A 17,114-nucleotide genomic window follows, 5' to 3' on the forward strand; every position below is an offset into this window, starting at 1 on the left:
TCACAGGAAACAACTGATGGATGCACAACCCGAACTGGCAAAAGGAAGGCTGGAGAAAGCTGTGTGGATTCACGATTCTTTATTTCTTCCACATACATCGTATCGGTGAAGGAGGGAGGTCAGGAGAAGTTTAATCGAAGCTGGCCATTGCTCTGCCTTTGGATGCTGACCCAAGACAGGGAGCAAGTGCAGATTTCACAGGAGGAGAGAGGAGGAAGACAGTGCTTCTCCCTGAAGCATCCCTGCCAAACAGCCATCTCTCCCAGAATATTATTGAGAATGAGAATATTCTCTGCTAGAAAATTCTCCGGAGAACATTCTCTACAAACTGCATATTCTAATGTAATAACTAGTTTTACAACCCACATTTTAAAAATTGAGTAAATTATAAGTCAAGCTGTGATGTTGCCAGTGTAAGTAATAATTATTTTTTTGATCCAGTTACATTACTGGGCATTGTGTCATTCACCATCGGCAGTTCTGAAATGTAAGCTACAGAAAACATTCCCCCCCCCCAGGTTTAAAAAATGCTATTCATTTAATTTGATGAACATTTTTATATTCCTTTTTCTTTAAAAGCTACATTTCATACATACACAACATAATTTGAATTCAAAGTTGATGGTAAATATACGGATAGTGGCAGGCTCAGTGATTAAAGTGAGTCATTCACGTTGAATTTTCAATTTCAAGTTTGGTGCAAAAAAATAATAATCTAAGAATGTGAATTCACTGCACTGCCCCATTGAGTAAAAGAATCTGTACAATTTTTGGTTGCCATCTGAACAAGTTAACCCATGAACAAACATGTATATTAACTAATTATATCATTTTCAATGCATTAAAATTATATCATTTTCAATGCATTAAAATTATATCATTTTCAATGCATGAAAATGAATATTCTCCTATTTTAAACGAAAATTCTCTAATATTCTCATTGATTGAGAATATTCTCGAGAATATTATTCTCGAGAATTTAACATCACTATCTCCCACCCACCCCAACACAACCCAAACGGGCAGAAGGCAGGCTGGAGGGAGGACCTACCAGGCCGAAGCTGAAGAGCAATTCTTTGCGGGGCGAGCTGAGTGAAGCTCTGGCGCTGGGTGCTGTTGCTCAGGGGCCTGTCCTCCAGCACACGCTGCCGGCTGTGCGGATCCATTATCTCACTGGGGAGGCAGCCACGACGCTCCAGCTCCACCCGAGGGGCACAGCGCTCCATGTCTGACTCACCTGCTTGCACAAAATCCTGGAGGGGGGGGGGGGGAATGGGAAGCGGAGAAGTTTCCAGCATTGCTTCCATGCACACACACCCTCCTTTTGGAGGGGGAGGCGAGAAAGAACATATGGGAACAGGCATTGGAGCAAAGAGGACTCTCTCCAAATGGTCACAAAAATGCATGGAACGCAGGGCAACTGATTCCTGACCATCAAACATGTTGACTGGGACTGATGGGAGTTGGGAGTCCAGCGCATACCGTATTTTTCGCTCTATAAGACGCACCTAGTTTTTAGAGGAGGAAACAAGCAACGCAAAGCCTCTTGAGCAAAGAGGCAGGAGCGCTCCCTCTTTGCTCAAGAGGCTTTGCATGGCTATTCCCGAAGCCAGAAGAGCAAGAGGAATAGGTGCACACCAATCCCTCTTGCTCTTCTGGCTTCTGGGATAGCTGCGCAGCCTCTTCAGGGCAGCGGGATGAAGGTTCCCCCTGCCCCGAAGAGGCTGTGCGCGGCTAAGCCAGAAGCTAGAACAGCGAGTGGGAGCACTGTGCAGCGATTCCTCTTGCTGTTCTAGCTTCTGGGATAGCTGCGCAGCCTGCATTCGCTCCATAAGACGCACACACATTTCCCCTTACTTTTTAGGAGGGAAAAGGTGCATCTTATAGAGCGAAACATACGGTAATGTAAAAGAAGAATGGGGCACCTATGGCCCTCCAAAAAGTTGCCGAATCTCAGTCAACATAGCCAATGGTGAGGGGTGATGGGAACTGTAGTCTAGCAAGATCTGGAAGGCCACAGGTTCCCCATTCCCAAAACTTTCAAAAAAGTATGGTTTACATTTTTAAAATTCAATTATATATTCATAGCAATGTCTCAGTAAATTGGTTTTCGCTCCATGGTTGTGAGTGGCATACTTACACCTTTGTCATGGCTGGACCATTTCCCGGGGAGGTTTGACCCGTAGGGGTGCTAGGGGACCAATCTGTTATCCCATTCCCTGGCAGACTTATGGTATCCGAGGGATTCCTGAATGCCCTGGGGATTTTCTGGCCAGTAAGACGGATGCTCATGCCAAGGACCTAATCTTACTACGGAATAGCAAGAAAATCAATGGGATCACTCCTCTGATGCTGTAGAGCTCAGGGTTTTCCAGTGAACTTCAGACAATGAAGCAGGCTGGGCGACAGCTGGAGCACGCCATAAATCTTGTAACAAAGCCAGCCAAACACAGGCTGGAGCACATGGCGGTGGCTAAAATGCGGTGGTGGCAAAGAAAAATGACTACTCAGCCACCACTGCATCCAGCATGGCTCCTCAGAGTGATCAAGGAACTAGTGAAACCTGGGTCGGAATCTGTAACTTCTTAACCCTCCGAGACTTGCTGCAACTAGCTTGCAAGGGATTTGTTCATCTTCACTCTCCCCTTGATGCTGCTGTTAGTACAGTTTCAGAAGATGAGTCCAGAACCAGTGGTGCCAAATAGTATGGGAAACAGCCTTACTAGAAAAATTAACCAATAAACTGAAACTGACACGGGGACAAACAGAAGAAGACACCTTTACCCCGGTATGGCTCCCCTTTATCACATACACAGCCCAACAAGACAATGACAATTATCCACCAACAGCATACAAATCAATATGGCCAACCTGATCCAAAACACCCACCCACCCCACTCACACACGAAAACAAAGACCACCACAGCCAGCCACAAATGAATAACCACACCCTAGGCCAACCCCAACCTCTCTCACCACCGAAGGAACACAAGAGAACAGCGGAGAACCTGCACAAGCAACGCTGACACCAAACCCCACATACATTAAGCAAAATAGAAACATCGCCCCCCACCTCCACCCATCTTCAGCCCTCTCTCCCTTTTCTTCCTAATGTCTCAACAAATGAAACTGATTTGTAAAAATGTTACATGGAAAAAATACAAGAGAGACATTACACATACTTCTGTAAATCAAGAAAATCTTTAATAATAATTTTAAAAAGATGCATCCAGAAAACCATCTACTTCTTTTGTTTAGGATCAATGGCGGTTTTAACAGCCTGACAGCACTTGAAATCGAGTACTGCCAAATGCTTGCTCTTTCAGCCTTTGCCCAATGTAGCTTATTAGAGCTTGACGGCAGAGAAGAAGAGAAGAGTTTGGATTTGACATCCCGCTTTATCACTACCTGAAGAAGTCTCAAAGCGGCTAACATTCTCCTTTCCCTTCCTCCCCCACAACAAACACGCTGTGAGGTGAGTGGGGCTGAGAGACTTCAGAGAAGTGTGACTAGCCCAAGGTCACCCAGCAGCTGCATGTGGAGGAGCGGGGAAGCGAACCCAGTTCACCAGATTATGAGTCTACTGCTCTTAACCACTACACCACACTGGCTCTCAAACTAACCTCTCTCAGAGGTTACTTTGGTTGGTACAGGAATGGCAAATGCCTCATAGTGGATGGCCCCACCTGCTGTGAAAGCCGTGGTGGTGCCCCCCCCCCCCATTGGGGATCTCCCTATATTACTGTACTCAATATGCATACTACCGAATCACACTTTTATCACAGTCGTCATCAACCGTCGTCCACCTGCTTAGAAGCACATGGCAATGAAGGAACCACCATTGTCTCGTGTGGCACTGGAGGAGCTCCTCTGCAGTAAAAGCAACAACGGCTAGACCCCTTCCCCCCTCTACTCTTCTCCCAACCCACTACCAAAATTGACCAAACATGCAGAAAGGCAGCTGCCATCGCCTTATCAGTTGAGCGGCAGTGGTTTCCTGTTTTATAGGTGAAAAACTGCAGGCCCGAATGCCGCTTTGTCTTTGAATTGCTGTTGCAGCCAGATAAACGATTTACCCCCCTACCCATCCTGTTGGGTGCTGAGATCAGTCTCTTTTCCACACACACCATAAGACAGAAAGTGCAAAGCACATCTCAGGCTATCAGGGTCACCATTCCGGCAGCTGCCCAGGCTCACGCCCCTTCTAGTGGGCGCAATGCCCACCCCTCAGAGCCTGCTGGTCCTGATAGTCGTCCTCCTCCTCCTTCCTGCAGTCATTGTTCTGCTCACCTGCCCTCTCTACTCATGCAAGCAGCGACAAGGAAGAAGATGGAACAGTGTGTACAGTACTGGCAGCCCCACTTCAAACAGGGAAAGCTTCAGAAAAGGGCAAGCAAAATGATCAGGTGGGTCTGGCATCTCCATGAGGAGAAGTTGTAGCATTTAGGGGTGTTTATTGGAGGTTTATGGGACGCGGGTGGCACTGTGGGTTCAACCACAGAGCCTAGGACTTGCTGATCAGAAGGTCGGCGGTTCGAATCCCTGTGACAGGGTGAGCTCCCGTTGCTCGGTCCCTGCTCCTGCCAACCTAGCAGTTCGAAAGCACCTCAAAGTGCAAGTAGATAAATAGGTACCGCTCCGGCAGGAAGGTAAACAGCATTTCTGTGCGCTGCTCTGGTTCGCCAGAAGCGGCTTAGTCATGCTGGCCACATGACCCGGAAGCTGTACGCCGGCTCCCTTGGCCAGTAAAGCGAGATGAGGGCTGCAACCCCAGAGTCGGCCATGACTTGACCTAATGGTCCCCTTTACCTTATTGGAGTAAGAGGTAACACAATAGAAGCTTACAAAGTTGTGGCCCAAGATAAAGATAAAGAACAAGAACCGTAAGAAGAAAGGAGGACAGGGAGGAGGCCTTGAAGTTAGGCCATCAATAGTTAGCAGCACCCTAAACAGCAGCCTGGGCAGAAACAGGAGCCACCTTGTGGCAACACCCACCCAGTGAGATGTGGCATATTCCTTTTAAAATTACAGTAATTATTCCATAATTTGCATGAACTTAGTATATGCAAATGCTATGCAAATCTGCATCTTGTATGGGGTGGGCAGGGTGAGGCATTCTCTCCTTTTTTACTGATGCATACATGGCCAAATTCCCAATAGTGATGTACGGAAGTGAGAGCTGGACCATAAAGAAGGCTGATTGCCGAAGAATTGATGCTTTTGAATTATGGTGCTGGAGGAGACTCTTGAGAGTCCTATGGACTGCAAGAAGATTAAACTTATCCATTCCGAAGGAAATCAACCCTGAGTGCTCACTGGAAGGACAGATCCTGAAGCTGAGGCTCCAGTACTTTGGCCACCTCATGAGAAGAGAAGACTCCCTGGAAAAGACCCTGATGTTGGGAAAGATGGAGGGCCCAAGGAGAAGGGGACGACAGAGGACGAGATGGTTGGACAGTGTTCTCGAAGCTACCAGCATGAGTCTGACCAAACTGCGGGAGGCAGTGGAAGACAGGAGTGCCTGGCGTGCTCTGGTCCATGGGGTCACGAAGAGTTGGACACGACTAAACAACAACAACACATGCCCAAACAGGCAGCATGTGCAGCAAAGTTAGTCCTATGCCTACCTTTCTTTTAGGAAACTGGTTCCTTTTAGAAACAAAACCGTTAAGATCAGAAAAGCCTGAGAGATCCAGGAGAGGGTTTATCATTAAACCAATTATAATGGTTTTAAATCTACGTCTGATCGAAGGATCTCTCTCTCTCACCACCCTCAATGCGCCGTCGCTGTTAAAAACTCACAAGGCAATTTACAGTAACGAAAGTGGCAAGGCATGTGCGCACATGTACAATTCATAAAAATTAAGCCTGAACGCAAACATCTGGGCAGGATGTGGTGAGCGACTCTTTCCCTCATGGCTAGCAGGGCACCTGGCTGGCTTTCCGGCACTGGGAGGATGAACAGTGGGTAGTGAGAGTAATAGTTATTTTCAAGGAAGTGTGGTTTTGGTGTTTGGGGTTTTTTGAGGGGGTGGTACTGGGTGTGGGGGCCCAGCTCTACAGGGTAGGAGGGTGGAAGGGCACAGGGCCTTTATCATTTCAGCAAAGAGGGTTCTGGGAAAGATTTCCTGAGACAAGGTGAGGTCTTTCCCCCTCCCCAGATGAGACTCGCCAAGCCTGCCATGTTAAGAGAGAGCCAGGGCTACGGGTGATGTCAGCGGAGGGATATTATTACAGTTTTATGGCCTGCTGCCCTGTGGGCGGACAGGAAATGGTTGTCTTGTGGTGCTATGCTAAAATGCGTACACTGATCCTGTTAGGAAGTGATATGTTGGGTCCTCATCAGCTGCCTTGTGAACGTGAGGTAGGACAGTCAGTTACAGAGACATATCATCGTAAGACTTAGTGATGCTATGGGAGCCAATGTACTAAACAAACTTCTTTTCTCTCTTTCTCTTTGTATGGAGATTTCCCTCTCTCTCTACCATCTACCATCTGTCCCAGAAGGAAGCTGTGCTCCCTAATTCTCTCCTCCTCTGTCTCTGTACACACACACACACACACACACACACACACACACCTCTGTACGTGCTCAGAGGCACTCTTTATATCATTATATGGGATACATTCCTTCACATCTGCTTCTTTAAAGAAGGGGCTTCAAGAGCCTCAAATTTCCAGTGTGCTGCTGGTTTAGATTCTTGCTGACTCAGTACACGAACTTCTCTTGCACAGTTTAAGAGAAAGTCTGTGTGAGAGAAACCACAGTGAAAGGACAAGGGGTGAGTCAGAGGCCAGGCTGGTAGCTTGCCACCTCCAGATGCTGCCACCTTCAAGGAAATGTTTCACCTCTTTTGCCAAACGGGCACAACTGCTTGGACCGGGAGAATTATCCTGTGCAATCAGGAGTCCAAAATGTTTGCCTGTCAACCCACCAAGGCTTGCGGATCAAGCAAGGAGGAGGAGGTTGCAAGACAGGAAAGTGGCAACAGGCTTCAGATGGCTCAAGCAAGCAAGTCAAGTTTGCTGCCACATATCAGGTGGTGGGGTGGTCAGAAATACCTATTTCCCCCCACCAGCTGGCTGGAGAAAAGGGTGCTGCTGGACATGCACAGAGTACCTTTGTGTCAGTATTAAAGGAATAAAAGCCTGGCGGAAATGACCGGCAGAATTCGAGACCAGGGAGAAGAGTTGGTGGAAGAAGATTGGAAAAAATTTAAAGTATATTTGGAGAAGCATTGTAAAATTAATGAATGTTAGAAGGTTGTTGGAAAGAAATTAATCGGCTCTAGTAGAAATGTTACTAAGAATTAAGTAAGAATAGATTGACTATGGGTAAAGGCGTAAAATTTGAAGTTAAACTGCGTTAAGATGAATTATGGAATTTCTCTAGATTAGAGAAAGAGGGAAAGAACTTGCTGACAACTAACAGAACTGGAATACAAAGAGGGAGGTGTGAGGAAGTCAAGGAAATAAGTAAATGAAAGTTAAGGTTATGAAAATAGGGGTCTTTTCTTTTCCTTTTCTTTAATGTTTTTGTTTTTAAAATGTTTTTCTTTTTTCTTTAGTACTTTTTCTTTTTTTCTTTTTATTGTAATTTTTTATTGCTTGTTTTTCTCTTTTCTGTATTTGTTAAACTTGAATAAATATTATATATTAAAAAAAAGGAATAAAAGCCACATGTTTGGGCGTTTCAAGTCCTGAGTAGTCAGTCCACCCACCCAATGCTTTAAATAAAACACATTAACAGCAAATTAAGCTCTGAGGTGCCAACCCTGGGAAAAATGATTCCTTGGTCCCCCAAAGGATATGCTAGCGTTAGACTGAGGAAAAAGGAAAATGACACAGGCTTCTGTGATACTCACCAGTTGTTTGCACCAGGCACAGCTGGGATGGGAACGGATGCACTCGTGGCAGGAGGGATGAGGCTGGCATGAACCTGCAAAGGAAACACAGGTGGGCTAATGGCAGATTTCTGCCTGCAATCTCTCTCTCTCTCTCCCACTGTCCTCTGCTGAGACACCTGACAGTCCCCAGGCAGTCTGGTTGGCCAGTTTGGTTCTATCTCCTCTTCCAAACCCATTGTATGGAAGCTGCTAAACCTCATGAACACGCAGTCAGACAATCCCCAAGCACAGGACAATAAGGCTGAAATCCCCTCCTCCCTCACTTAAGCGCTAGTAAGCTCCATTGAATACAATGGAGATTAATTCTGATTACTATTATTGTTTAATTTATATACCACTTTTATGCCGAAATGACTTCTAACTATACAGCCTAAATTTAATATTATTATTATTAATAATCCACAATTAAAATGCTCAACAACATTAGGGGGTTAGTCATACTTACCTTTCCTCTGCTCCTTCTATCACACATCCCTTTTCCCCTTTTTCTTTTTTCTTTGGAGCTTTCCCTGCCGAAACCCATTCTTTAAAGCTCAATCAGAGCAAACAGCAATTACCGTATTTTTCGTCCCATAGGACGCTCTGTCCCATAGGACGCACCTAGTTTTTTTGGGGGGAAATAAAGGGAAATTTTTTTTCCTTTATTTTCCCCCCAAAACCAGGTCGAGGAACAGCAGGATGGCGGTGCTGCGCCTCCCCGCTGTCCCCCAAGCTTGTGGGGCTGGCCAATGTCTGCCTGGTGCGAGGGGCGCTCTGCTTCAGGGCACCCCGCGCGCCGGGCAGCAGGCTGCTATCCGCAGCCTAGGGAGCCCTGCAGGAACTCCCGCGGGCTCCCCAGGCTTGCGGATAGCTTCCTGAAGCCTGGAGAGCGAGAGGGGTCAGTGCGCACCGACCCCTCTCACTCTCCAAGCTTCAGCGAAAGCCTGTATTCGCCCCATAGGACGCACACAGATTTCCCCTTCATTTTTGGAGGGGGAAAAGTGCGTCCTATAGGGCGAAAAATACAGTAGCTGAAAACCCGAATTTATGTTTGCTTCATTTGAGCAGTAAAAAAACTGCTCAGACACAGAGCTTTTAAGCATGGACCAGTGCCTGGAACGAGCGGGCCAAATGGTAAGTGTAGTTAAGGCCTAAGACATCTCAAATTAAAATGTACAATAAAACAGTTAAAAAGCATAACAATCAAAGCAGTAAAAACAAGCCACAAGTTCAAATTAGGGGAACCCTTGCTTAAAAATTTTGCTGGAGCCTCTTGTATTTCAGCAGGGAAGGCATTCAACAACACTGGTGTCACCACTGAAAAGGCCCTGTCTCCATGTTACCACAAGTAGATTATCATCAGGCCATGGCAAAACCAACCAGATTCCATTAGCTGATTGCAGGCAGTGAAGAGGAATATGGTTTTTCAGGTAACCTGGTCCAGATTTACTTAGTGTGCAAGTCGCAGTGCCTGAAAACTGGCTCGGTGGCTAACAGGCAGCTAGCACGGATCCCTCACACTAGTATGATATCTGCCTGAGAAGAAGCCCCACTCACCACTGGGGCTGCAACCAGCTGCAGTCTCTGGACCAAAGACACAGAGGATACCTTCCAACATTTCTCCAATGAAAATAGGGACGTCTTAAGGAAAAGTGGGACATTCTTGGATCAAATCAGAATCCAGGACGGCTTCTGAAAATCCAGGACCTTTCCTGGAAAACAGGGACACTCGGAGGGTCTGCTGCACTGCTCGCTAAAAGGTTGAAACTCTGACACTCTCCCCCTCTCCACATGTGCAAAACCCATCTCTCCACTTTACCTGTATCCAGCATCTTCTCTGCATGTACCATTGTAAGGAGAATAAACAGAAGCCACAGTCTCACAGTCCATCCAGTGGGAAGCATAGCCTGGTAAGCAAGATTAAAAAGCAGAGTGGGGTTGTTAGGGGAACTGGAGAAGAAGATGCTGTTCTCTTCCTCCTGTACAGAAAAGGATAGCTGGATTACTGTTGGGCGAAGGGCGGGGGCAGTATTGTGGGCATGAGTGGAGCCTAAGTCCCGTGGTGGTTGAGCATATGCTATGCATGTTGTACAAGGTCCCAGGTTCAATCTGTAGATCTCTGGGAATCCAAAGGATCCGGGCACTACCAAGTGATATGGAAAACCTCTGCCTGGGGTCTCTGGAGAGCTGCCACCAATCAGAGTAGAGAATAAAAAGGTAAAGGGACCCCAGACCATTAGGTCCAGTCGTGGCTGACTCTGGGGTTGTGGCGCTCATCTTGCTTTACTGGCCAAGGGAGCCAGCATACAGCTTCCGGGTCATGTGGCCAGCATAACTAAGCCGCTTCTGGCGAACCAGAGCAGCGCACAGAAACGCCGTTTACCTTCCCAATGGAGCGGTACCTATTTATCTACTTGCACTTTGACATGCTTTCGAACTGCTAGGTTGGCAGGATCAGGGACCGAGCAACGGGAGCTCACCCTGTTGCGGGGATTCGAACCGCCGACCTTCTGATCGGCAAGTCCTAGGCTCTGTGGTTTAACCGACAGCGCCACCCGCGTACCATGGAGTAGACAATACTGGATATTTATATATATATGTATCCCACACTTCCTCCCAAAGGAGCCGAAGGCAGCAAACACATCAGTAAGTAAAAAGGTAAAGGTACCCCTGCCCGTTCGGGCCAGTCTTGCCAGACTCTAGGGTTGTGCGCTCATCTCACTCTATAGGCCGGGAGCCAGCGCTGTCCGCAGACACTTCCGGGTCATGTGGCCAGCGTGACAAGCTGCATCTGGCGAGCCAGCGCAGCACACAGAACGCCGTTTACCTTCCCGCTGGTAAGCGGACCCTATTTATCTACTTGCACCCAGAGGTGCTTTCGAACTGCTAGGTTGGCAGGCGCTGGGACCGAACGACGGGAGCGCACCCCGCCGCGGGGATTCGAACCGCCGACCTTTCGATCGGCAATTCCTAGGCGCTGAGGCTTTTACCCACAGCGCCACCCGCGTCCCTTAAACACATCAGTAAGAAACATCTAAAAACAATCAACGTTTGGAAGTGTTGGGTGGCTGGACAGACAAATAAAGTGGCCACAAGATATAAGGAAGCTTCCAAGATTCCTATGAATGTTGGTTCTATAGCTGAGTCCAATGACCCTCTCACACATAAGGCTTATATCTGTGCCACCGTCACTTTTTAACGCAACAGTGGAACTGTAGCCTGCATTTATAACATTGGCACATGAGGTCTGCCACGTGAGAAGCTGGACTGTGACCACAGCTTCAGGATGGCTGGGCATATTAACCTGAAACAGAGGTGTATTCAGAGGCATACCTAAGGCTTAGTGAAACCAGCCCCCAGCATGGGTGCAGACCCAGAGGGGTGTGCGTTCAAAAATCACCCCAGAAATCTGTCTCCGGTTATCTGTGAGAGTATTATAGACAAGAGCTGTATGGGAAAGCGCCCTATTAGAAAAGTTGACCAACAAACAAGCTAGCACGGGGACAAGCAAAATTGGAAGCCTTCCCCTCAGTACGGTTCCCCTTTATCCAGTGCTTTTTCTGGGGGGGGCGTAGGGGTACACATACCCCCTAAACATTTTGTGAATCTTTGTGCTTTTGTCCATTTACTGTAGTTATTTTTCCTGATCTGAACTATAAAATGGTAATTTTTCTGGAGTCAAAATGAGAATACGCCCTAAACATTTTTTTAGAAAAAAAACACACTTTCTTTATCACCAGGCATAGGCAAACATGACCCCCCAGATGTTTTAGGACTACAACTCCCATCATCCCTGACCACTGGTCCTGTTAGCTAGGGAGGATGGCTAAAAACATCAAAAACATCTGGAGGGCCAAGTCTGCCTATGCCTGCTTTATCACATACATAGCCACAACCGATCCCGCCCCCCCCCATCAACAGCATACAAATCAATATGGCTAACCTGACCCCACAACCTAGCCCCCCCCTTTACAAACAAGCCACACTGCAATCAACTGGACACAGCCAAGCAGGCTCGGGGGACCCCCCCCCCAAAAAAAAACACACCCCTACGCTAACACTTTAGGCAAGAGAATGAAAGAACAATAACCTCCCAATCTCCCTTCCTTTCTTTTTCCGCAACTGCAGGACGTCTGTGACAAAAAAAGCGTCTCTCGCTAAATGTAAATGAACTGTGAAAAAGACTCTATGAATTGGAAGTGGAGACAATAGATGTACCTTTCCCTGCATCTGTTTTGTAACACACACAAAAATCCTTAATAAAAACTATTTTAAAAAGAAAAGAAAAAGCTGAGTAGTGTAGCAGGAACCCCCCCACCCCAATCATTCTGCTTGTACAAACTTCACACACACACACACTCACACACTACATACGCCACATTTCTGTTATAAATTCATAGAAAAATCAACCATACATTGGATTTGCACTGTTCCATTTTTATTTTACTCCATATGACAAGAACTAACAAAAGGGGAGGGGGGTTGGACCCTGGTCAGCCAAAATCCCTTCACTGTCTCAGCACATCTGCAGGAGCCCTGCCCAGATGATCCCAGACAGAAGACAATCAAGACCACAAAGAACTTGCATATGGGAGTGGATTCAGCATGGACTGAAACAAAGGACAATGATCAGATCTTCCCTCAGGGGGCAGGAAACTGCAAACTCCCCTTTGTCTCCTGGAAGTGACTCATGGGGAGGGGGGAAAGGAGGAACCAGCCAGGTGACAAGACACTCAGGTTACCACCAACTCCTCCCTCAACCCCTCCTTTCTGTAATGTATGCATGATGTTTCTGGGGGGTGGGCTTGACCTAGAGGAGGGGAATTTCAAAAGTTTTTATAAGACCTTGCACACTATTTTTCTGGGTCTTTCCTCTCACCTGCAAGTGAGGGGAACACCCTGTCGCGACAGTCTTTCTTCAATAAAGACCAGGCCTACAGGCTGCTGATTTGCTTCAATTTGCTCTGGTTGGTGCTTTATTTTGTCCAAGGGAGCCCTAAGATTTTTCCTGTAACAGTAGGAAAGCTGAGCAGTAGGAGAAATGGCAAGAAGGTTTGAGACTGGCGTGCATGACGCAAATATGTGCATATACAACGTTGCTGTCGTGGTGAGATCAAATGTGGGAGAATCTTGCTGTGCTTCTTGCAACGCTGCACAAAGACGTGCAATTTTTCCCCCACCCTTCCATCTTGCATCACCCTCAATGCAGACACTTCAAATACTTGGGTTGCGTAAAATTTAGTAATTTCTAATGTGGCTATTGCAGTAATGTGGGGGGGGGTGGTTTAAGGGGTGGCACCAATACAGCTACTTGCCGAGAGCACAAGGGATCCTAGGTTTGCCTCTGGGTATGTTGTGTCTTTAAAATTTCTCATTATGAAGCAAGATTTGGGCATCCCTTGCTCGTAAAAGCACTATCCCAAGACAGGTTATGTGTGCAAACCATTCGAGCAAAATGCATGCTGGTAAGACACGTGTTTGCAATCTAAATCTGATCTAAATTCTGGAAAATTCTGCAAAGCTATGAAAAACAATGGCACTTCAAAACTTAATTGCCTTTCTGAGCAACACACTGTTTACAACTTGTGAGTAAAAACACACATTTCTACAGAAGACACTGTTTATGAGTAAAACCATGCCTTCAAAACAAGCGATGACCTCCATCTGTTACACGGATTAGTCATTCTGTGCTGCCTGCTCAGAGATAAAGAAAGTTCGTGAAATCTTATTCTTTCACAATTTGACTCGGAGGTGGCGAAAGATAAAGAAACGGCAACCTGAGCTATTCTAGCCGAAGCGTTCCTGGAGCATAAAGTGTTTGATTTCCACAGATACTTGAGGAAAAGATCTCAAACCTACCTTGAAGCTGACTTGGCTGCCGGTCACAACTGCTGGTGGCAAAGTTCAGTGGCAAGGGAGCTATGCACTCAGAGGCAGTGGAAGCCGTTCTCAGGCCAACTCCAGAATTTCAGAGGCTGTGCTTCCCCTCTAGAGGTAACCAAGGAACATCGAACCCTGCAAGATTATCTCAAGACAACCCCTCCCTTCCTGTGCAGAAAGGGCAAGCCCAACAGTATGCAGCTAGCTTGTTTCTGCCTCAGCTACAAAAATATATTGGGGAAAATAATCAACTACCTGCACTTTCAGAGAGGGTGCACAGAGGCAGCGTACTAATCTATCTCATGCACACCCCTGTGTGTCTCCACCCTCTGGAACTCAAGGCACGGGTTTTCCCAAGTGAATCGCCTTGATTCAAAGAACTGACCAGCCCCAGACCTGCTTACTTTCAGCAAAGTGCCTTTGGACCAGAACTGAGGAACCTGTGCTACCCCCTCCAGATATTGTTAGGACTCCATCTCCCATCATCCCTGGTCATCATTGGCTGTGATAGATGGAGATGGTAGGAGTTGGAGTCAAGCAAGGTTCTGAAATAAAAAATTTAAGGTTATATATATCTATATATATATATTCATAAATGTGCTGGCCAGGCGCACACATGGATATGTGGACCACATGTCTGGAGCAGCCCAGGAAGACCGCCCTGAAACCATTTTGACTCCCTAACTGACCAAATGTTTTCTCTGCAAGGAGGGAGGGGGTGAGGGAACCTTCCCATTGTCTCAGGAATTGGGTAAGCACCATCTCAGGAAAGGCAATCAGATAAGACATTATCAGATAACCTGGCAGACAGGAAAAACAACAACATTCAAATTTCTGTTGTAGACCGCCTTTTCTGTGATGTAGGTATGATGTTGGGGGGGGGTGGTCTTGGGTTACACCCCTTCTGTGATGTATGTATGATGTATGGAGGGGTGGTCTTGAGCTCCAGGGCAGGGAATTTAAAATGTCTATATAAGGGCAGGCACACCTTGGTTCTGGGTCCTCCTCCACTCGCCTGTGTGTGAAGGTAGCACCCTGTTGCAACAGCGTTAATAAAGATCAGGCTTACTAGCGGCTTTGCTTCTCAATATCCTCTGGTTGGCCTCTGTTATTTTCTCCAACCAATGGAGAACCTACAAAGGACTCTAGTAAGATGAAAGTATTAAAGGTAGAAATCCGAAATCAGGAGGGAAGGAAGTTGTTATTAGTAAATTGTTTGTATGTACTGTTATTTTTTCTTTTACCTTTTTTTTTTCTTTATTCTTTAACTTTCTTCTTTTATTCAATGCCTTTTTAATGTGTACCGGCTGTGTGTTTTCTTTTTTTTGTTTGGATGTGTGTGTGATGAAGAAAACTCAATAAAAAGCATTTAAAAAAAAAAAAAAAGAGAACCTACAAAGGACTCTATAAGGGCTCTTGTGTCCCCCATAAGGGAATAAGGGCAGATTTTTGTTTATTACAGTTCAGACCATGTCCTTAGATGTTCTTGAGCTGGGGAGATGGATGCTTTGGCATCCAAAGGAGCACATGGCTGGGAGCTTTTCTAACCTCTGTTGGCTGCCTGTACGCATGGGATGCATTGAATCCACTTCAATGGAGGGTATTTTGGGAAATGATGTATAATGAGATAAAAAAGGTGTTTGAAGTGATAACACATTCCAATGGTGGGTGGGGCCACAGGTAAAAGTGGGTGGAGCAAAGAATGCAAATTTTCACCTCTGTCCAGTAAGCCGGTTTCTACAAGTAGCCCTTTCTGTGTGCAAGGAAGAAACAGCATCAGATTTCAAGGACGCATTCTAGCCAAGCAAAAACACCCAACAGGGGTCAAATGCAGGGCTGGTGATGGGGTGTGTCTAGGGGGAAGGGGGAGTCCAATAGGCCAGATGGAGAGGACCGCATGGCCCCATTTCTCCCCCCAGGCCTGAGATTTCCACATTGTTGTGTAGCTCAGCATATCATGAGGCTCAAAGCAAGGGTGTGGGCGTTTCATTCATCTAGGGTGGTGGTGGTGGAACCGTTCGGCTGGCTCAGTTTTGAGAAAAGCCCAACACCACCTCATGTCTCCATATAAACCAAATCAAACAAAAAGTTGCATAAATTTCCACTGTGTTGCTCTCCTTATAAGGACTTCTTTTGCCTGAGATCGACGCGTGGTTGCAAGATGCACCGCAATCAGTTCACATCTGCTGTTGCTGTGTAGCATCAGGCCCAACAAACAAAAGAACAAGCTCCCATGCAAGGAAGCCCAGAGTACAATAGAGTCCAGGGTTGCTTATCTCATGCATCTAATTTGCCCAATGTCAAAGAGGCTTTGCAGGTTTTCAGCGCTTCAAAAACCTGCAAAACGTGTTTGGCCAGATAACTGTGCTGTTCCTTGCACGAGTGAAGAAAGCTGGGAAAGAGTGTGAGCTAACAACCAATCTTTTCTTCAATTTTAACACAGAAGGCTTTCATCATGATCAACCTTCCAGCTTCTGCTAGTTCCCTCTCACATCTCCCACTTTCCGATACTCAAATAGCATTAAATAACCCCTACGCCCACCATATAAAACTGTAGCTTACAAGAGAACAAAAACAAGACGACAGAACAGCATGTACTGCATCTATAAGGAAAACAACAACAACATGAGACACACACACCAAATGACATCCAAGTCTATTCAGAATTGTTCTTCCCGTCCCTGTGGTGCCTTGTAGATCTTCTGATAACTTGTACCCCTCACCCCGTATGTGATTTATTGGCTGCAGCTCCAGGTCCCCATCACATTGCTGAGGTTGCCGAAAATCAGCTTGTTACTGTGCCCAGGGTTCAAGTTCCTTGATGTCACCTGCCCCTCCTAGATGGCTGGCCATTTGATGCTGACACAGTGCAGGGCTTCTACTTTAATTGCCCTTGTGGTCTTGCTGAGCAATCATAAATATGCACCTGGTCATTTGACTGCAATTGCTTTAAGTTCTTTTGAGCCTCTGCCATTATATGCCTTTTGTTTTCCTTTCAGTCTATCCAAATAAATAAAATAGATAAAAATAAAATAAACCTTTATTGTCACTACACCACCTGTGTGCAGTGAAATTAAATGAGCCCCCCCCCCCCCATACACTTAAGTCTTGTTCACGCTCTGTGTGCTTGTTGGAAGTCAATTGCACCACTATTTTTTTGCATTCAGCAGCCCACGGATAAAAACTGTTCTTTAACCTGTTGGTGCGGCTGACTATACTTCTGTATCTCCTGCCCCCCTCATTAGGAGATTAACGAGGTGCTAGCCAGGGTATGAGTCGTCCCTAAGAATTTTCCTCTAGCGAACTCCGGGAACAGCCCATGATATCATGTGCTGTATTCGCCACCCT

General features: G+C 46.4%; 1 protein-coding gene across 3 annotated transcripts in view; it reads right to left on the reverse strand.

The window, feature by feature from the left end:
- The window catches only part of ITGB7 (integrin subunit beta 7), a 47,814-nt gene that overhangs the window by 18,628 nt on the left and 12,072 nt on the right, over window positions 1-17,114 (reverse strand). For 2 of the 3 annotated variants that reach the window (XM_028709346.2, XM_028709327.2), the window contains 3 exons: window positions 9,706-9,793; window positions 7,866-7,939; window positions 1,052-1,253 (listed from right to left, as the gene is read on the reverse strand). In XM_028709346.2, the coding sequence (XP_028565179.2) occupies window positions 1,052-1,253; window positions 7,866-7,939; window positions 9,706-9,790 (361 nt within the window). In that variant the 5' untranslated portion in view covers window positions 9,791-9,793. Of the gene's footprint in view, window positions 1-1,051; window positions 1,254-7,865; window positions 7,940-9,705; window positions 9,794-13,745; window positions 14,858-17,114 lie in introns of those variants that run through there. The other variant, XM_028709335.2, reaches the window with a different exon arrangement.

Source organism: Podarcis muralis, chromosome 2 (assembly GCF_964188315.1).
Source record: "Podarcis muralis chromosome 2, rPodMur119.hap1.1, whole genome shotgun sequence".
Taxonomy (NCBI): domain Eukaryota; kingdom Metazoa; phylum Chordata; class Lepidosauria; order Squamata; family Lacertidae; genus Podarcis; species Podarcis muralis.